The sequence below is a fragment of the Colius striatus genome, chromosome 26 (assembly GCF_028858725.1).
Source record: "Colius striatus isolate bColStr4 chromosome 26, bColStr4.1.hap1, whole genome shotgun sequence".
In the NCBI taxonomy this organism is placed as follows: Eukaryota; Metazoa; Chordata; class Aves; order Coliiformes; family Coliidae; genus Colius; species Colius striatus.
The window spans coordinates 279,797-294,051 of NC_084784.1; the positions used below are offsets into that span (position 1 = coordinate 279,797).

General features: G+C 58.8%; 1 protein-coding gene and 3 long non-coding RNA genes across 4 annotated transcripts; all 4 read right to left on the minus strand.

Annotated features, from left to right (window-relative positions):
* Positions 1-524: 524 nt before the first annotated feature.
* Positions 525-6,531, minus strand: LOC133627869 (fas-binding factor 1 homolog). Its single transcript, XM_062015293.1, has 12 exons — positions 6,434-6,531; positions 5,787-5,993; positions 5,217-5,324; positions 4,807-4,934; positions 4,410-4,528; positions 4,171-4,293; positions 3,722-3,829; positions 2,215-2,370; positions 1,900-2,037; positions 1,666-1,798; positions 1,192-1,364; positions 525-689 (listed from the first exon to the last, which is right to left on the minus strand). Exons 1-12 carry the CDS (start codon positions 6,526-6,528, stop codon positions 525-527), a joined length of 1,653 nt encoding a protein of 550 aa, XP_061871277.1. The 5' UTR covers positions 6,529-6,531.
* Positions 6,532-6,804: 273 nt separating this feature from the next.
* Positions 6,805-7,787, minus strand: LOC133627955 (uncharacterized). Its single transcript, XR_009820436.1, has 3 exons — positions 7,715-7,787; positions 6,964-7,008; positions 6,805-6,873 (listed from the first exon to the last, which is right to left on the minus strand). It is a non-coding gene; the product is annotated as an uncharacterized LOC133627955 (long non-coding RNA).
* Positions 7,788-9,479: 1,692 nt separating this feature from the next.
* LOC133627953 (uncharacterized) lies at positions 9,480-10,471 on the minus strand. Its single transcript, XR_009820434.1, has 3 exons — positions 10,364-10,471; positions 10,023-10,125; positions 9,480-9,866 (listed from the first exon to the last, which is right to left on the minus strand). It is a non-coding gene; the product is annotated as an uncharacterized LOC133627953 (long non-coding RNA).
* Positions 10,472-11,996: 1,525 nt separating this feature from the next.
* On the minus strand, positions 11,997-12,678 carry LOC133627954 (uncharacterized). Its single transcript, XR_009820435.1, has 3 exons — positions 12,572-12,678; positions 12,231-12,333; positions 11,997-12,074 (listed from the first exon to the last, which is right to left on the minus strand). It is a non-coding gene; the product is annotated as an uncharacterized LOC133627954 (long non-coding RNA).
* Positions 12,679-14,255: the final 1,577 nt, after the last annotated feature.

Genomic DNA, 14,255 nt, shown 5'->3' on the forward strand with positions numbered 1-14,255 from the left:
ACTGCGGTTTCCTACAGGAGCTCACTGAGTGCTCAACACAACCCCCTCACGCCATGTGGCGTCAGTCGCCTGATGTGTGGAGGAGACCCTCCCTTTGGACACCCAGCCCAGCACTGGCAGTTGGGTGCTGAGAACAGTCCTGCTTCCATGCCAATTCCTTCTGAGGCAGCTCAAACTCCTTCATCTGCTGCCAGTCTCCCCTTCTTGGTGGGAGTGCACCGGGCCTCGGATCCTCTGCATCCCTGACTCAAGAAGCCCAGGGCTCAGCCTCCAGCCTCCCCACGTGCTTCTAGCCAGAGGCTCCAGGTAGGGCCATTCTCTCCAGCTGCAGTGCAGAGCACGTTTGTCACGTCTGGTCCTGTTCAGACTGGCCCAAGGGACACCACCTGAGCAGCCTCTCGTTTAATTTGTTCAAAGCCTTGTCGTTGTTCAGAGCCCCATTTGACATAGTTTTTCTTCCAGGTGACTCGACAGAGAGGATTTACAGCAGTTGGGAATGTGCAGCCTCCAAAAGCCCACAATGCCTAAGAAAGCTTGGGTTTCTTTGTCACCAGTTGGTGGAGACGTGGCTGCAGTTTTGCTGGTGTGAGATGTGCTGACCACCATCCTCGTGACCGAGCTGACGTGTGATAGGATGATTTTGTCAGACTCTCCAGGTAGAACTCCTCATTCTCTAAGAAATCATGGTCCTGAGAAGAAAGGGATGATGGGACAGATATCAGAGTGCAACACAAACGGAGTCACAGCCCAGGGTGTCACTGGGTGAGGAAAGTACCCCGAATCCTACAGAAGCAGCCTGAAAGAGCAGCCCAGCCTGGAGAAAGCCCCAGCAGGGAAGCAGGGGGCTGAAGGGAGGGGACTGGCACATCACAAAGCCAGAGTCCAGCAGAGATGGCTTCTCCCAGTCAGGGATGGTGTGAGGAGAGGGATGAACCATCAGGTCCTGCATGTTATCAATGAACCTGAGACAAGCTGTGAAGGTTCACCCCTCCTTGCTTCTGGCATCACTCTTCTAGGTGTGACAGGTCCTCTAGGTCCTCTTCTGGAAGCCCACCCAGCCCAACAGCTCAGTAATGGTCTGAGGAGACACCCCATGCTGTGGCTGCCGGCCTCAAAGCACGCTTTAGCCAGCCCTGTTCCCATCCAGCCGGTTCCAAGCCCCTTCTCCAGCCCCAGCCTCCTCCCCCTCACCTGCTGGGCCCTGAACTTCAGCAGCAGCAGCGTGGCGTCAATGAGCTCGGTGCCGCTGGCTGTGGCCAGGGTGTCCCTGCCAGCCCCAGGGCTGTGCTGAGGGAGCACCCTGACAGGAGCTGGAGGCTCTGCAACAAGACCCCAGCTCTGTGGTGCCGCTGTTGTCAGGGGAACTGCAGACAGAGACAACAGCATTCCTTTTCCAGCTGCCTGCATGTCCCCACAGCAAGGTCCTCCCCAACCACCCACTGCAAATGGGCTTTAATCCAGCTGCCTCTCCCCTTCTGCCCCCTCTACACCCTCCTGGCACTGCCCTGCCTTCAGAGGACAAGGGGCCAACTCATAGCTGAGGTTTATCATCAGGGGAACTAACTCAGCCCTCAGCAACATGCCAAGCCTCCTGAAAAGTGGAATACAAGCGCAGCTCCCCCCCCAGCATGTCCCTTCCCATTGGCAACAGGCAGAAAGCCTTACACAGTGTGCTGGAGAGGCCGTTCACAGGGGCACCGAGGTCCTGGTCTGCAGTCAGCAGCATCATGGGGTTGTTGGGCAGCTCCTCACATCGCTCTTCTAGCTGTCTCCTCTTCAGAGCCGTGCTCAGCCACTCCTGCCCCATCCCCAGGAGAAAGAGAGAGAGACGCTGTTGGCAAAGGTTGAGGCCCTCAACACGGTGGCTTCAGGCCAAGAAGGAAAGGCGAGGGGGTGTACCTCCTGCAGGTGCTGTTCCTGCTGCCTCAGCTGCTTCAAGCGCTGCTGCATGGCCTGCAGCCTCCTTGGGTGCTCACACTCCCCCCTGCAAGCCTTCTGCAGCACTCGCTGCCCCCTCTTGTCCTTCTGGGATGAGAGCTGCAAGGTAGAGAGGCTGGGGAGGCTGGGGACAGGGTCCCTTGCTGCTATGGGGCAGGGCTCCTTTCTGCATCCCCTCATTTCCCTTCCAGGACAGCACTAGGACTCCTCCTGGCTTGGGGAGGGCTGTGACCCCTCCCAGCTCTGCTGCCAGACTCAGGCAGATGCTGTGCTCACCTTGGCCCTGCTCTGCACCTTCTCTTCCTGCTGCCGGACGCGCTGCGCAGCCACCTTCACCCTCTCCTTCTCCAGCCTCAGCTTCTGCCAGGCCTTATCCTGCAGCTCTCTGGCCTTCTCCAGCTGCTCCTCCTTGGCTTTCAGCTCTGCCAGCTCCTGGGATGGGTACGGGGGAAACCAATGCACTACCTGCCCTGTCCTGTTCACTGTTGTGAGTCTTTCCCAAGTGATGGGAGAGATCTGCCCCCGTTGAGCTTCTCGTGTGTGCCAGTGTGGGGTGCAGAGCAACACCTCCAGGTACTTAAGCAGTGCCCTCATCCATCACCCCTTGGGGACCAGGGCTGGCAGAGCTGGGATTGTACACACACACACACTCCCTTCCCTGGGAAGGACAGAGCCCCTCAACCATGTTGCACACCCTCAAACATGCTCAAAGCAAAACAATTTGTCAGCAGTGGAAATACTCAGGCTGAATGCTTCTTTTCCACTGTGGCAGCTCTGCCACCTTGTCTGTGCCACAGATCCCCTCTGGATAGCCCTAGGAGGGAGCAGAGCTGGCTCTGGCCACGTCCCCATGGCAGGGGGATGTGGAGGAATGGTTAAGGGAGAATGGACATGGACCCCAGGGTATAATGTTAGGCCCGACGGGGCAAGGCAATCTGAGTTCTAGTTATATGAATTTAATGCACAATCAAGACCAGAGTCAGAGCCATGGTTAAAACAGTTGCTGTCACATAGTCAGTGCAGACAGCAGGCCGCTTTCTGCTCCTTCAAGGTCGGGCTGTTTTCAGCTAACGAGCTAACAGCTCAAAGTGGAAAACAACCACGGAGAAAAACAAGATGGGAAAATGTGAGGGAGCTTGCTTATGGCAGAAACCGCAAGTAGGATGAACATGAGAATGTAATCTATTAGCTGCTGGTTCTGAGCTAGCTTTGAAGCTGTTGGATATATAAGTTAGAGCCTGCTCTCAATAAAGTGAAGATTTCTGCAATCACTCACATGGAGTAGGACTGATTTCTTCCCACCCAGCTGAGAATCGGACCCTGGGTTGATCGCCGCATGAAGTAGGCTTGGAGCTGGTTTTTCAGGCTTCGAGCCTGGTTTCAGACTTCGAGTCTGGTTCATTTTTCAGGCTTCGAGCCTGGTTTTTAGGCCAAGAGCGGAAAACTTCGTGGCAGGGGGAGGCTTTGCTTACACCCACTGTGGGGGTTTCCTCTCATGACAGAGGTGGCTGTGCCTGGTCTGGCTGCCCCAACTCCTCACAGGCAGAGGGGAGAGACAGAGGAACCCACGCTTCTGTCAGCATCTAAAGCAGGCTGGTGGAGGCTGCTCCTGGGGCAGCCTGATTCTCACCACCCCAAGGGACATCTCTGTCTGAAACACCTGAAGGAGCGTAGAGCCTGCCCTGTGGGCATGGGAAGGGGCTGCGCTGCAGTACTTTGGCCAGGCTGCTGATGGTGCCCTCTCCCTGGGAACCCATGTGCCCGTGTCCAGTTCCATCCTCACCCTGCTCTGCTGCTGCTGGGCACGAAGTTCAGCCCACTCAGTCGCCAGCTTCTGGTACTCCTCTGAGCACTTCTGCACCACCAACTGCTGCTCCGCCAGAAAAGTGCTCTGCAGAATGTCACAAGAGAGGGAGAGGCAAAGCACTGAGTCCCCTTTGCTGATGGATTTTTCTCCTTCAGCCCATCTCTGCCACCAAACATTAGGCAACACCCAGAAGCTGGTTCAAGCTCCCAGTGCTTGGGGTGAGCCCTGCTTGGAGAGCTCAGCCCCAAGCTTCCAGCTGCCAGGGGACCACTCTGATTGTGAGTCACTGCGCCTGGGGGTGGGATTGAGGGAGCAAATGCTGCAGCCCAGAACCCGGCTCCTTCCTCCACCACACAGCGCACTGCAGCCCCGCTCACACTCGGGGCACACGTGAACAGCACCTGGAGCTGTCTGTCCCACCTCACCTTGGCCCTCTCCAGCTCTGCTCGCTCCTTGGAGAGCTGCTGGCTCAGGACTTGCTGCCGCTCCTCCAGCGAGCGCTGCAGAGATCCCACTTGGCACTGCTCCGCCAGCGCCCTGCAGCGCTCCTGGGTTTGGACAGGGAGGAGAGACAGGGGCTGTTCCAGGCTCCTGGGACAACACATACCTATCCCAAACCCAGACAGGAGGGCTGACTCGGGCAAAAGAGACAGCCTGGGCTCACCTGCTCCAGCTGCTGACACTGCTCGCTCAGCCTGGCCTCCACTTTAGCAATCACGTCCTGGTGTCGTCTCTGTTCCTCCTCCATGTCCTTCTGCTGCTGCAACATCCTGTCTTGGAGCACTGTGCAGAGGGAGCAGACGAGCCATGAGCAGCACGAGGTGGGAAGCCCTCTCTGCCCACTCACAGCAGAAAACCTGCATGCATTTGTGCTGCTCCCCTTCTGCACACCCCCAGGACCCCACTTTGTAACGGGGACACCCCGAGGTGTTCAGTGGCCGAGGCAGGCCAGGCTTTGCCAGCCTCGGCTCCCAGTCCCTGCCTGACTCAGGGCACCTTCTCCCCATTTCCTGGGTGCCTCCAGAGCCATTCCAGCACTGACAGATGGCTGACAGACGTACCCCTGAGCTGCTGTGCCCACGTGGCCAGCTCCTGGGAGGTGCTGTGGTGCTTGGCCTCCACCTTGTGCCAGAGCTCGTGCAGATCACTGGAGAACTTCTCCATCCGCTCGATGACGCCGTTCAGAGACCTGCGGAGGAGAGCGAGGAGAAAGTCAACCCTGTGGCACACGCTTCACCTCACTGTGATGGAGGGGGAGATGTGGTGGGCCAAAGGCCAGGCAGTCCTGCCCTGCCCCTCTGTGGGTCACAGCAGAGCGGTGGGAAGACAGAGCTGCTGCTTAGCAGAGTACTGACAGAGAGCAAAGTGCTCAGCAGCCCTGCGAGAGGCAGCAGGGGGAAGAGGGGATGGGCTCTGTTGCCACAGCCTGAGGCTGGTTCCGCGGGGAACACCACGGCCAGGGGGCTGGTACCTGGTGTGTGACGTGGCACTGGTCACCGCATCCACCTCCTGATCCTTCAGTCGCTGCAGCCGCCGCAGCTGCTCGTCGTAGTCCTGGCGCAGCTCCTGGATGGACGTCCTGCGGGACACGGGTGAGGAGCCCACCACGGGCTGTCTCAAAGCCGTGCTCCCCGTGACAGGCACTGTGCAAGAGGCCTGGTCATGGAGCTGAGTGGTGCCAGGAGCTGAGCTGGCGTGGTGGGCTGTCACAGGGCACGCCCCTGACAGCCATCCACATTTGGCACGGACCACATGCAGGGCTTAAGGGCTTCTCTACCAAAACCTGGCTTCTCATTGACCCAAACTACGTGCGACACCAGTGGCTCACTGGACTAAGTAAAAAGGTAAAACATTCTCTCTGAAATGGTACCTCCAGCCACATCTCCCTGTGCCAACCTACAAAGCAAATCCCCATTCCAAAAGCCACTGAGCCACCCACAGCCCAGTGCCTCTCGAGCCTCCTTTCACCGCAGCCCCAGGCTGTTCCCTGGTTCCTTTGCCAAGAGCAGGGCTACTAACCCCACGTGTGTGCTGCTCTCACCTCTGCAGCTCTTGCAGCCGCTTCACCTCCAGCGTGTGCTGCTGCTCCAGTGCTGCCAGCTGCTGCTGGTGCTGTGCCCGCAGCTCTGCCTGCGCCTGCTCCGCGTCCTGGCTCTGCGACAGCAGCTGAGCCCTCAGCTGCTCCAGCTCCTGCCGCAGCCTCTCCTCCTGCCGCCCGTGGCTCTCCTCCAACACCTTCATTTGCCGCCTGCTCGTAGAGGTCACACCAAGGGAGAAGTGTTGCTCTCGTGGCAATACCTGGAGCTCTCCACCCAAAGTGCACGTGGGGATTCAGATCAGTGTTGCTGTGCACATGGGAAACATTCGGCCTCTCCACAGTCAGAGCCTCAAACCCTCCTGCTGCTGCTCAGTGCATTGCACTGGCTGGGGACATGCTGGCAAAGACTTCCTCCAAACCTGTTCCTCCTCCTCACCACCCACCAGACAGTGTTGGTCAGAGTGGACTCCAACCTTGGTTGTTCACCTGTGGGGCTGCTCTCTGTCCCCACCAGGTCCACTCCGACGTGCCTCTGTGCCTGTCCACCCCAAGGATGGACTGGGGAAGCAGCCCAGCCCTCCCTACCTCAGAGGAGATGGCTGCAGGCAAGGATCTGACAGAGGAGGGGAGCACAGGTAAGAGCCTGGTACCTGTAGGGGCTCTCGAGAAGATCCAGGTTCTTCTGGTGCTGCTGCTGGAGACTCTCCAGCAACAGCCTCTGCTGCGTCCGCTCCACCTCCAGCATCTGGACCTGCCGGGCACCCGGGGAGAAGGTCCTTGTGCTGCTCCAGGGACACAGCTCCCACAGCAGCACTCACTCAGTGGCCATGGCTACTTCTGGACAGAGAGGTTTCTCCTCTCTCCCCTGTCACTCTGATGCCATTGGAGTGGACATGAGCCCTTCTCCTCCCGCTGTGTCACCCGTGGCCCCCTTCCAGCAGGTGACGGGGCTCACCTGGCTCTCCAGTTCTGCCACACGGGCCTGGGCGCTGACCAGAGCTGCCCGGCAGCCTGATGCATCCTCACAGAGCTGGGCAGTGCCATGCCCCGGCCTCCTCTCATGCAGCAAGCCCAGGCCTGAGGACTCTGCCTGTGGGGATGGAGAGGGAAGATCAAGGCCCTTCAGGATCCGTGGCTTTGGGGGTGGCCATCAGCCCACACAGGAAGGCCTGTGTCTCACCTGCAGCTGTGGGGCAGCCTGGAGACGTGTCCTGGGCGTGGGAACCTGCAGAGACACAGGGCTGCTCTCAGGCAGGTCAAGTCCTGAGGGAACATTCTTCCTAGCCTGGGAGTGGTAATTCATACCCAGCTTACTGAGGCCCTTCCTCTACCCTTCCCCAGCCCAACCCTGTTGCTGGCCTGGCTCCCTTCTGATGCTCAGCAGCCCCTATCCCAGACAAAATGATGTTGGGCTCCTCTTGCTGTGGGGGTAGATTCAAGTAGAAGGCCGGCAGCTCTCGGGGAGACAGCAGCTGTCCTGCCATGAAGGCAGGGCAAGGAGGCCCAGGCAGATGTGAAAAGGGGCTTCAAAGACAAAGCAAGAGCTGCCCTCTCTGCCAAAGGCTCTGATGGCCCTCCAGTGCTCTAGAAACCATCTCCGAGTATCCTCACTACCATGCTGAGGAAGCCAATTCCTCTATCAACTGCAATCTCTGCTGTTAATATGACGTATATGTGCCTGGAGAAGTCTGTACATGCTGCTCAGGCAATGCAGCAGTGTCAACTGCTGTGATTTACAAAGCATCCACAGCACATGTGCTTTGGCCTGATAAATACAACTTGTGGTATCCCAGAGCTCTCCCAACACTTTCCCTCCATGAACCCAGGCTCCCATGGATGCACAGAGCTGGATGACGAGGAGTTGGCAGCAGAGGGCCATCAGCACAAGCCTGATCCTGCACCTCACAGGGCCACAGGCCCAGCAGACCTACCTGAGCAAGTGGGACAGGGCCCTGCACCTCCTGCTCTCCTGGCAATAAGGCTGTAGAGGCTGAAAATGGAACAAGTCTGCCATTCAGACATGGCAACAGCAATCATCCCCTCCCAGAAGGACAAAGGTCTGGCTCTCCTGGGCAGAGTGAGAAGGGTCCTGCTCTGCTCTGGTGGGTGGTGATGGGGACAGAGGGTCAGGCAGGCCTGTCCATTCCTGCACCCCCACAATGCTGGCACTCTGCCCTGCAGAGAAAGGCTGAGGGCAAAGCATGGCTCCTCCTCCATCTCCATCGCCTAGGGAGGAGGCTGAATCCTAAAAGAGTTGCTTTCAGTAGGCTCTGAACTGGTGCACAGCTTCAGCCCAGACACAGCACTAGTGGGACCAGCACGTGGGCAGGAAGAGGGAAGGGGGAAGAGAGAAAGGACAGCATGAACTCATGCCCACCAAGAGAAACCAAGTCTTTTGCAGCCCTCTGAAAGTCCAAAGGCAGCCCTGCAGAGTTCAGTGTGCCCCAGCACCGTGTCTCCACCACACCACAAAAGGGGGATGGTGGGATCCTGCAGCGTGGCAAACTGCTCCCACACCGGCTGCTCAAAGCCTGGGCAGCAACTCCATGGCCAAGGGCAATGCTGTGCCTCCTGATTTGTTCTTGTTTTGCAGGGCAGGGGGAGCCTCTCTGCATCCTGCTGCCCAAGCTGCACAATCCCAGGAAACGCACCCAGGGCGCTGGTGTCTCCGGAGGGATCCTCCTTCTCAGCCTCCGACACCTGAGTTGAGGCTCCTTTCGTGGTGCTGAGCCAGGGCACCGGTTGCCTGCAGGGGCAGAGACACAAGTGATGCACAGCAGGGAGAGGCACACAGATATTGCTCTGCTTGCCATTGAAGTTGAAAGCTTGGCTTTCCTAGTGCTCCAACACACAAGAACCCAACCCACATGCCGAGCTGCCCTCCCTCCTAGCTACAGAGGTCTCAGGCCCAAAGGGATCGCTGCTGGCTCCCAGCCCCCCCCACTCCCCCACTGCACACACGCAGCTGCTTTCTGCAGGACATCTGTCCCACGGAGGGTGCCCGAGAGCTGACAGAGGCCTTACCCAGAGCTGTCTGCACTGGCTGTGTCCTGCAGGGCAGCTGCCTGCTGTGGGGCTCCTGTGGAGGCGGCTGGATGACTGCAGGCACAAACACCAGATGTGGAAGAGCTCAGGGAAGGCAAGATCCTGTCCCCAACACCAATTCCTGCCTTGCAGCTGAAAGCCTCTGTCTCAAAACCACCATCACTGCTGTTCCTACTCGTTTCATCCCCCCTCACCCCGGACAGCAGCAGCCCCAGCTAACACAGCCCTGCACATCACACATGGCTCTCTGCAATTCCCTTCTGTGCCTCATTCCAAAGGCACAAGGCCCAACCTGTGCCGGTGGAAACTCAGCAGGAGGAGGCGGTGTGTCTGGAACTAGGAGGAACGAAGGGGAATGCAAACAGTAACAAGGAACACAGCGTGTGATGTGGGGCTGTGCTCATCCAGGACAGCTCTGCAAGACCTGGGACAGCGGGTGCGATTCTGGCCACAACAGCAAGGTGAGCCTGGAGGGCTGCAGGCTGGATCAAGTAGGAGAAAGCCCTGCGCTAATACTCCACCCCAAGACAAACTAGCGCTTACAACTAATGGCCTCAATCTGAGACGAGGCTTTGGGAGAGGTGCTGCTGGAGCAGCTACACGTGGAGCAAACGGGAGCAGCGTGGCCATCAACTGTGCCTTTACCTGACAGCAGGACGGGGATGCAGCCTTTCCCCTGGGGCCTCCGAGGCCTCGGCATTCCTCTCCTGGGCCTTGGCCTGCGCTTGGGCTTTCTTGCGAGCCAAGGCAGCGATCAGCCAGTCCTCCTCCTCCAGCGGGGCCGCTTTAGCTGCCGCCTCCTCTGCAGCCGGGACGTGGCTGGCGGGGCCAGGCCGTGCGGCCGGGGCAGGGCTGGGGCGGCTCACGGCAGGGCTGCCCTTCGCTGCAGGCAGCGGCTCCCACTCACACCAATCCTCATCCTTCCAGCCCAGCCAGTCGGCTCCAGCCGCCCTGCCCCGCACCGTGCGCCTGCTGCCTGCAGGAGCAGCTTTGGGGTGCAGCTCTGCTTTCACTTGGCTGCTCGTGTCGCTGGAAAACCTGCCGCAAGGAGAAGCAGTTCCATCTGTGCCCGAGGGGCCCCGGGAACCCTGCCCCTGGGAGGGAGCCCTGCCTGCAAGGGGACCCCAGGGCCCCTGCCTGCCCTGCCGCAGGGGCAGTGTGCCTGGAGCTAGGGACACACACGCAGCACCACACCTGACAGACCGCCTCCTCGCCACTGGGCTCTTGGGTGTGGAGGCCACCGAGGACTCGTACTCGCCAGACACATCATCTTTCCTCTTCCAGTCCTCTTCCTTCTCTGTTCAAACAAGCAGCCTTGAGTCAATGCCCAGAGGAGCAACTGGGTGCAAAGACGCCAGCCCCCCTGCTCCTCTGCAGCTACATGTGACGCCACACATTCCTCCCCACAGCCTTGTGGCTGGCATATCTCTAATGCAACCCCTTTGGCTCTCCTTCCACTTTTTGTTCCCAGATGAAGACATCCCCTGCTCATTCCCAATCAAGTTGTGAAGACAAAAGTAAAATCTCCCTCTAACCTTTCTCAGGAGCTAACAGCTTCCCTGGGGCTTTAGCTCGTCCTTCTCCCAAGGAACCCCATTCCTCAGGACCTTTCACTGTTGTCTTCTCTGCTGCAGAACTGGGCTTTGATATCCCCAGGAGATCAGCTTCCAGGTCATCCATATCCTGGGAAGCAAGGGGACAAGGATGGGAGCAGGGTGAGCACTGCTAAGGCCTCAGTGTCACTGCTCCCTTTGGAAGCTGATGCTGGAGGCCACGGCTGGAGGCACGGTGTGGGGAGAGGGAGGCATTTCCACACTCACCTTCAGGTTCTGCAGCAGATTCTCCGCGTCTGTGGCAGAGGCCCTGGGTCCCTGTGTGCCAGGGAGGGGAGAGATCAGAGATGAGTAGACTTTGGAAACTTCCCCCCCCCTCACTCCAGCCTCTGCTTTTCCTCGGTTTATGAGAAAGAAGAGCACACGAGCACCTTTGGGTGCCCTTCTCACTCAAAACCTCCCTGTGCCTTGCTTCTGTTGCTCAGATTCTGCTGCCTCAGGGACAAGCATCAGGAAAACTCAAAGGCATTGATTTGGGCAAGCGTTCTTCTTACAACACTTTCCCTGAAGCGCACCCAGGAAGGCTGCAGCAGCACATAATTCCTGGCACCTGGAAGCCTTTCTCCCCTCATCCACCCACTCCCCTGTCCCATCTTCCCCACTCCACAGGGATGCCACAGAGGGGTTACCTCTTCAGACACATTGCACAGTCCATCTCCCATATCCCACTACTGACTTGGACACAGGGAGATCAGGGGCAATCTTAGCCCAGCCCAGTCCCAGCCCTTGACACATTTGGGCTCTCTCCTGAAATATGGACTCACCCCTGCAGCTTTGCTGTCCTCTGCAGAGAGCTTGCTGAAGAAATCATCCCCTAGAACAGAGCTGTGACACAAGCCTGAGTGTTAGCAGCACCACACGTGAGCTCAGCAAGAGTGTCCTAAGGACAGTCAGGCCAGGCAGTGGGAAATGGAGAGAGCACACGGCCACACCACAGCAGTCACATCACAAAACATACAACGAGGCTCAAATAGCACTGGGATAAAAGACTGCAGTGCTGGCACTACTGCATTTAAGCAAGGAGCCGTTCAAAGGGAGATTTACAGCAGATGTAGCGGGTTGGCGGCACCCAGCTCTTGCTGCACAGCTTCAGGTGCTGGGCTCCCAGGGCTCCACCCCAAGACAAACTAGCGCTTACAGCTAATGGCCTCAATCTGAGACGAGGCTTTGGGAGAGGTGCTGCTGGAGCAGCTACACGTGGAGCAAACGGGAGCAGCGTGGCCATCAACTGTGCCTTTACCTGACAGCAGGACGGGGATGCAGCCTTTCCCCTGGGGCCTCCGAGGCCTCGGCATTCCTCTCCTGGGCCTTGGCCTGCGCTTGGGCTTTCTTGCGAGCCAAGGCAGCGATCAGCCAGTCCTCCTCCTCCAGCGGGGCCGCTTTAGCTGCCGCCTCCTCTGCAGCCGGGACGTGGCTGGCGGGGCCAGGCCGTGCGGCCGGGGCAGGGCTGGGGCGGCTCACGGCACGGCTGCCCTTCGCTGCAGGCAGCGGCTCCCACTCACACCAATCCTCATCCTTCCAGCCCAGCCAGTCGGCTCCAGCCGCCCTGCCCCGCACCGTGCGCCTGCTGCCTGCAGGAGCAGCTTTGGGGTGCAGCTCTGCTTTCACTTGGCTGCTCGTGTCGCTGGAAAACCTGCCGCAAGGAGAAGCAGTTCCATCTGTGCCCGAGGGGCCCCGGGAACCCTGCCCCTGGGAGGGAGCCCTGCCTGCAAGGGGACCCCAGGGCCCCTGCCTGCCCTGTCGCAGGGGCAGTGTGCCTGGAGCTAGGGACACACACGCAGCACCACACCTGACAGACCGCCTCCTCGCCACTGGGCTCTTGGGTGTGGAGGCCACCGAGGACTCGTACTCGCCAGACACATCATCTTTCCTCTTCCAGTCCTCTTCCTTCTCTGTTCAAACAAGCAGCCTTGAGTCAATGCCCAGAGGAGCAACTGGGTGCACAGACGCCAGCCCCCCTGCTCCTCTGCAGCTACATGTGACGCCACACATTCCTCCCCACAGCCTTGTGGCTGGCATATCTCTAATGCAACCCCTTTGGCTCTCCTTCCACTTTTTGTTCCCAGATGAAGACATCCCCTGCTCATTCCCAATCAAGTTGTGAAGACAAAAGTAAAATCTCCCTCTAACCTTTCTCAGGAGCTAACAGCTTCCCTGGGGCTTTAGCTCGTCCTTCTCCCAAGGAACCCCATTCCTCAGGACCTTTCACTGTTGTCTTCTCTGCTGCAGAACTGGGCTTTGATATCCCCAGGAGATCAGCTTCCAGGTCATCCATATCCTGGGAAGCAAGGGGACAAGGATGGGAGCAGGGTGAGCACTGCTAAGGCCTCAGTGTCACTGCTCCCTTTGGAAGCTGATGCTGGAGGCCACGGCTGGAGGCACAGTGTGGGGAGAGGGAGGCATTTCCACACTCACCTTCAGGTTCTGCAGCAGATTCTCCGCGTCTGTGGCAGAGGCCCTGGGTCCCTGTGTGCCAGGGAGGGGAGAGATCAGAGATGAGTAGACTTTGGAAACTTCCCCCCCCCTCACTCCAGCCTCTGCTTTTCCTCGGTTTATGAGAAAGAAGAGCACACGAGCACCTTTGGGTGCCCTTCTCACTCAAAACCTCCCTGTGCCTTGCTTCTGTTGCTCAGATTCTGCTGCCTCAGGGACAAGCATCAGGAAAACTCAAAGGCATTGATTTGGGCAAGCGTTCTTCTTACAACACTTTCCCTGAAGTGCACTCAGGAAGGCTGCAGCAGCACATAATTCCTGGCACCTGGAAGCCTTTCTCCCCTCATCCACCCACTCCCCTGTCCCATCTTCCCCACTCCACAGGGATGCCACAGAGGGGTTACCTCTTCAGACACATTGCACAGTCCATCTCCCATATCCCACTACTGACTTGGACACAGGGAGATCAGGGGCAATCTTAGCCCAGCCCAGTCCCAGCCCTTGACACATTTGGGCTCTCTCCTGAAATATGGACTCACCCCTGCAGCTTTGCTGTCCTCTGCAGAGAGCTTGCTGAAGAAATCATCCCCTAGAACAGAGCTGTGACACAAGCCTGAGTGTTAGCAGCACCACACGTGAGCTCAGCAAGAGTGTCCTAAGGACAGTCAGGCCAGGCAGTGGGAAATGGAGAGAGCACACGGCCACACCACAGCAGTCACATCACAAAACATACAACGAGGCTCAAATAGCACTGGGATAAAAGACTGCAGTGCTGGCACTACTGCATTTAAGCAAGGAGCCGTTCAAAGGGAGATTTACAGCAGATGTAGCGGGTTGGCGGCACCCAGCTCTTGCTGCACAGCTTCAGGTGCTGGGCTCCCAGGGCTCCACCCCAAGACAAACTAGCGCTTACAACTAATGGCCTCAATCTGAGACGAGGCTTTGGGAGAGGTGCTGCTGGAGCAGCTACACGTGGAGCAAACGGGAGCAGCGTGGCCATCAACTGTGCCTTTACCTGACAGCAGGACGGGGATGCAGCCTTTCCCCTGGGGCCTCCGAGGCCTCGGCATTCCTCTCCTGGGCCTTGGCCTGCGCTTGGGCTTTCTTGCGAGCCAAGGCAGCGATCAGCCAGTCCTCCTCCTCCAGCGGGGCCGCTTTAGCTGCCGCCTCCTCTGCAGCCGGGACGTGGCTGGCGGGGCCAGGCCGTGCGGCCGGGGCAGGGCTGGGGCGGCTCACGGCACGGCTGCCCTTCGCTGCAGGCAGCGGCTCCCACTCACACCAATCCTCATCCTTCCAGCCCAGCCAGTCGGCTCCAGCCGCCCTGCCCCGCACCGTGCGCCTGCTGCCTGCAGGAGCAGCTTTGGGGTGCAGCTCTGCTTTC